The 6,631-nt window shown below is 31.5% G+C and overlaps 1 protein-coding gene across 1 annotated transcript; it reads right to left on the reverse strand.

Moving 5' to 3' along the window:
• Positions 1-1,531: 1,531 nt before the first annotated feature.
• On the reverse strand, positions 1,532-5,023 carry LOC108455054 (cytochrome P450 CYP736A12-like). Its single transcript, XM_053019377.1, has 2 exons — positions 4,221-5,023; positions 1,532-2,547 (listed from the first exon to the last, which is right to left on the reverse strand). The coding sequence occupies exons 1-2, from the start codon at positions 4,917-4,919 to the stop codon at positions 1,717-1,719; spliced, it is 1,530 nt and encodes a 509-aa protein (XP_052875337.1). The 5' UTR covers positions 4,920-5,023; the 3' UTR covers positions 1,532-1,716.
• Positions 5,024-6,631: the final 1,608 nt, after the last annotated feature.

The raw sequence follows: 6,631 nt of genomic DNA on the forward strand, positions 1-6,631 counted from the left end.
AGATTCATCATAAACCAGATGTCTTCTTAAAGAACAAATTAACCAGATGTCTTCTTGAAGAATAAATCATCATAAACCAAATTCATAAAGGGTCTTAGTGCTACTGTAGCACTCCTCCTCCAGTCAGCAAATTAACTGACAGTCACTCATTAGAAAATATCCCACCCTCGAAACTTGTCGATACCAGTTCCTAAAACCAACAGCCTTCTATAAACCATCCCATTTACTATTTTTTCTTCTCCCCAAACCCTATCTCATCTTCTACTGTCAATCCAGTTCCCTTCTTTTCCATCGTCATAATCCATCATCAACAACCACCGGCACACTTCCACTCAGGTAACTCTCCCTTTCATTTTTTAGGCAATCTATAGCTAAATTATGTGCTAAGATATTAGCAGATCTTTTTATTGGGTCAAAATAACAGAGTAGCCGAGGAGATATGTTTTTCTTAAGCAGACCTACAAACTTGACAACAACTACAGCATGAGAGGAAAAGCCTACCTTAACTCACCGGTGATGGTGACCTGGTAGACACCGAAGGTGTGCCTGGTGGACGCCGGACTGTTCAGAAGGTGACTGGTAGTGACAATAGAGAGATTTTGGGAGATTTGAAATTAGAGATTTTGAATTTTGAGGGTTAGGGCCTTAGAGATTTCTTATTTCTGTTGTGTTTTTTAGTTTTAGACTTTTAGTTTTAGGATTTTTATTTTTATTTATTAAATTATTTGTAATTTTTATGATTGGGTTAGTTGAGCACTTGAGTTTATATATATTAGATTGAGTTTATATTGGATTGGGCTTGGGTGGATAGTGGGCTATTTATATATTATAGTTTTATTCACTAATTATTTTGATTAAACTGAAAAAATTCGGTTAACCGACCGATTTCGAACCGAATTAACTATTAATATAAAACCCAAAAAGTTATTAATCAGCCCCTACCAAATTAATTCAGTTAGCAGACAGATTAACAGAATTTAACCGTTAACTGAATTTTTTCAGTTTTACCTGAATTTTGCACGCCCCTAATTCTAATATTTGGGAGAAAAAACATGGTTGATTATAAGTTAGATATGCAAATTATGTTGTGGGGCTTGTAATACAGTTTGAATGAACCTAGTTTGTGTGTGTTTGTTTGATAGAATCATGTCTCTCTAATTTTTAATGTTATGGATAAATTTAATCCTAGATAATTCTTTTTAAGATTGTTTGTTAATAAGTAAATAATTAACATGTTTCATCTTGATTATCCGAAGGTAATAAGAGTTTACTTGCTAGTTGCTCGTTGCTAGATATATGTTTGCATCAATGATAAAACCAATCATTAGTGAGATTTTGTATTTGATTAGACTCTCATCATGTTGATTTATTATATTTTATTCATGTTTAATGTTTTTCCATTTAAACTTTAATTTTAATTTTAGTTTCAAAACACCTCTTTTGAATTTTGGTTTACTTTATTTTCTTGAAAGAATATAATTTTATTAATATTATTAGATACACCTACATTGTACTCATTATATCTAAAAAATTATATTTTTAGTAAAATTTTATGTTTTATTGAATTCTAACAACCATCATAAATCCTCTTTTATTATTAATAAACCGATTCATCGAGGAAAAATAGTAATTTTGAGATTATAAAACATAAATAAAAAAAAAGTACATTCTTTAAGATAGTTTGATGCCATGTTGTCCCCATTATTACGCACTTTATTAGTCTTGTAGACGATATACTGGCATAGCAAGCAAGTGTTTGGCCCTTGGGGCCGTAAGGCCAAACTTCTCACTCATGCACAAGTCACTAGGCAACATGCCATCAGGTAACTTCCATTCAAAGCAGTGCACCAACTGAGCCAGAACAAGGCGAACATTCGTTAACCCCATTTGCATTCCTGGACATCTTCTACGACCTGCTCCAAATGGGATGAGTTGAAAATTATGTCCTCGAACATCTATGTTGCTATTGACAAATCTTTCAGGAAAAAAATCGTTGGCATTATCAGACCACACATTAGAATCTCGACCAATTGCCCATGTATTTATCAGGATGCGAGACTTCTTTGGAATATGATATTCGTTTATCGTAATATCCTCCAGTGATTCGCGAGGTATTAGGAGTGGTGTCACTGGATGCAACCTTAAGCTTTCTTTCAAAACCATATCTAAGTAGGTTAATTTTGGTAAATCTGCCTCTTCGACCATTCTAGTCATCCCAACAACACTTTCTAACTCTTTTCGGAGACGTGTTTTGACTCGTGGGTGCTTTAAAATTTCGGAAAATGCCCACTCAATTGCCACTGTCGATGTGTCAAGTGCACCTGAAATCATGTCGAGTATTATAGCTTTGATATTTGTTCGATCAATGATGTGTAGTTGTGATTCATCATTTGGATTCATAGGTTGATCCAACTGTGAAAGCATCACATCAATGAAATCACGATGTTTTTTTTGCCCTTTATGTTTATCTTGTTGATGCTCATCGATTATCTCCTCCAAAAAATTGTCACAACCCTCTCTTATTGCCTCAAATTGCGGTATCAGACCCTGGCTCAAGTATATATGCATATGTAGATTTGTTAGTTGGTCGAACTTCATTTCATATGATCTAAAACAAATGGGAGGCAAAAACTACAATGTTCTTGTCATGAAAGTGGTAGTGTTTTCCGCCTCGTATGCACTTCCACTTTTTTTGTCAGTTTCAAATTGATTCAAGCAATACTATGAAAGTGCAAATTTACTATATTATAGTTATGTGAGAAGTTCAGTTATCATTTTTGAAAAAAAATTGATTCAAATTTAATATCGTATTTACAATTCTGGAATAAAGTTATGATGTACTTCTAATTTTAAAGCAACTAGAAAATATAAATTAAAAGAACTTCAAAAGGAATTTTTTTTAAAAATAATATAGTAGAATAAAAGCAACCATGAAACTGTATCATGAGAATCTATAAACTAAGGCCCAAAAAAAACCTAAGCCCTAATGCCTTTCATCCCTATTTACTTTATTTCTTATTTCTTATATAAATTGTTATCTAAACTTTTATAGTGTAGAGCATTTCCTTATATGACACGCATCTAAACTTCATTTACCATCAAGGTTGAAAAGTGTTTTTCAATTCAAATCATGATTTCAAATCAAAAGCAGTGGTAAACGAGTAGCTTTCGAAACCAATTCATGTCTTTAAACTACGATTTTAAGCTGAGCAAAAAAGCTAAAAAATTTAGCCTTTTGCTTTTGTAAAAGTGTTTTTGGCTAAAATTAATTTCTCATTCTCATTAAAGAAGCCCAACATATCTTCTACTTTACAACACATATCTAAAATAGAGATATATCTAAAATAGACTCTCTCTATTTTTCAAAAGCACTTTTTAATAGCAATAGTATATACTCTCAAACTTTTATAAATCACTTCTCGAAAACATTTTTTACGACACTTTTTAAAAGCACTTTTTAACCTAAATGCTCAATTAGTCATAGACTTTTTTTTATATTATAAGATAATTGTTAAATTTTAATTTTGACCCCTCAACTTGTTTTTTAAGATTATATAACAATGGTCAAATTTCAATTCCAGCCCCTATACTACACTTAAGTTTGAGATTAATCTCTATATTTTATTTTTTTGCATAATTTGCTAACTCAACTATTAGAATGTCATTAGTTAGCATAAATATATTGTTCTAATAAAAAATGCTAATATGAACTTTAAGAATTTTTAACATCGTTAAATATTTTTGTTAAATTTAAGTTCATTGCAATGTCCTTTTTGTTAATGGCTACCAAGTATTTTTTTAAAAATCAATATGGCATATAATCAAATTTAATGAAAATTTTGAAATGTTTTAACATTTAGACTTGATTTTAAATTAAAAAACGAGAGAGACTAAATTCTAAAAATAAAAATATGAAGATTAAATTTCAAATATATGAAAAATTAGCTAAATTTTTTTTAATCCAATGACAAACTAGTTGAAAACTAACAGATAAAGAGTCAGGAATGAATTACAGATGGTTGTGTAATAATATTAGGTTTTCATCATTAATTAATTTGTAACAATTTTTTTTTGAAATCCACCCAGGGTCGCTAATCAATTAAGGAAAAATTAACTTCTCTTAAACTGTATAGAACTTGATCTTCAATTTGAATTTTAATGTGATAATATGCAAGATGAAAATTAGGGTATACATATAGAAGACAGATGAATAGAGATACCTGAAGATCAAGTGGAGCAAGGAATGGCACATAATCTGATATGTTGAAATGTCCTGTTAACCTAAGGCTCTCTTGAATAAGCGGTTTCAAGTCGAATTTATCATCTTTACTTCGGCCTATGATCATTCTATACATGAAATTCTCCATCAATTCAAGTGCCTTGGCACTAAGATCCACCACTTGGCCACTTGCCGCTGCCCTCTTTATCTGATCCACCAACGACTCCACCTCCCTCCTCCTAATCGGCTCGAACAATTCTACTTTCGATGAACTAAGGAGTTCCAGGGTGCACCATTTCCTCACTGTGCGCCAGTACGACCCGTATGGTGCAAAACCCAAGCCTTTGTTACCGTAGGAGACGTAATCAGAGAATTGGATTTTAGGCCTACTGGCGAAAACACCGTCGTGGATTTTTAGAAATAGCTCCGCTGCTTCAGGTGATGACACCACAGTTGTTGGGACATTGCCTAGCCTTATTGACATTATTGACCCATATTTTTTGGCTAAGTTGCTAAGGCTTCGGTGTGGGAGCTGGCCTAACATGTGGAGGTTGCCGATAATTGGTAGGGGCCTGGGTCCTGGGGGAAGCTTCTTTCCATTTTTAAACTTCTGTTTTGACCGCGAGGTGATGAAAAAGAAAGAAATCAGAGTTGTGAAGAAGGTTAAGAGAAGGGCATATGTTGAGATTGAAGATGCCATTCTAGCTCCAGAAAAGAGATGATGGGACTTGAGAGGAGGGGTTGTAGTAAGATTTATATTGCTATGTTGTGGGGCTTGAGAGGTGGGATTGGTAAGGTTTTATATTGCTATTCTATTACCTAACTGGACATGTCCCTTATAAATTAAATATTAAAATATTAAAATATTAAATTTATTTTTTAATCCCGTTAGTTATAAAATTTAAAATTATTAAAAATCGTACACAAAATTAAAAGGTTATAAAATTTTTAAAAATAACAATACCGACCCAATAAAAAAGTAGGGTCAATTTTTTAAAAATATCTTAACCATTAGATTTTAATATGTAAGTATTTTTATTTTTAATAAAATTTTATAATTTTATAAGTTTTGTTTATAATTTTATGATTTTTAAAATAATTTGGGTAAACTACCTAGTTGCTCACCCAACTTTTAGGGTGTTTTTATTTTAGTCACCAAAACATTAAATCTCTAATGATGTTAATTGTACACGCCATATCATGTTTGCGCGCACTTCCATTTCAAGTCACTAATTTACCCAATTTTCAATAGATGTACTAAAATGAAATCTAAAATATAGTACAGGAGTTTTGTGGTACTTTTATAAGCTACCCTCAAATATAAAAAATTATTTGGTAAATCATTCTTATCTAGTAATATATTATTATGTAAAAACCTTTCTACATATCACTAAAACTTTTTCGAGCTCACTCACCTTCTATTTTGGCTTATTGTTTTTTTTCTTTTCCAGCGATTCTTCCTGCAACTTTCATTTCTCGTATTTCGAATGATGATGCAAACATTGAAGCTTATACTTTTTTTCTTCATCTCTTCAAAGCCTCGATTTTTTTTTTCTTGTCAAATCCTAGATTTTTCACATTTAACCATAAATGTTTTCATATTTTCTCTAATTTCTAGATTTTTAAAATGTAATTAATTTTTTCTACTACAAATACCTTCATATTGTTCCGGTAAAATGTACCAAACTATCAGGCAAAATTATGCGCTGGATTGCATTTAATTGCAAGTGAATCGTCAAATCCTAATATGTATTTGGTACCAAAAAAGCATTTCTAGTTTCATGGTCAACGAATCTATGCACATATTTCCTCACATGGGTTCATTTGCAGCCTTACAAATATGCTTGCAACTTTTAACATCAAAATGGAAAAAACTTTTCAAACCTAACAATGCAAAATAACACAATGTGACAAAGATATTATCCATTCGTGAATCTTAAAAAGGATGGTTGGAAAGGACAACAGATTATCCTTCACACACTTTGTACTATTACCTTACCAAACTTAAGTAGAGTTCAAATTAGAAAGTGGATCTAGAATAAGATGATGGCATGCCTAGATTAGAAGGAAAAAAGGGGATAAGTTTGAGATTTTGGATGTAGTTATTTTTTTAGGATCCTTTCCGTTTTATATTTCCTTTTTAGTTGTCTTTTATTTTTATTTTTAAGGAAACAAATATGGAATAGTATTTGATGCAGTATCTGTTGTATAAGTCTTAAGCACCATCAATGAATAATAACATATTATTAGATTAAACAAAAAATATGGAGCACGTGTAAATAAATGCTAATAATTTTATGTCATTATTGCAATGATAATTCCTACATCTATTGATTTATGTTATCATTGGACAATCTCAACAATAATCATATTTGACTGGCTGTCCTCTCAAATGGAACCGAATCAAGTGAA

Source organism: Gossypium arboreum, chromosome 9 (assembly GCF_025698485.1).
Source record: "Gossypium arboreum isolate Shixiya-1 chromosome 9, ASM2569848v2, whole genome shotgun sequence".
Taxonomy (NCBI): Eukaryota; Viridiplantae; Streptophyta; class Magnoliopsida; order Malvales; family Malvaceae; genus Gossypium; species Gossypium arboreum.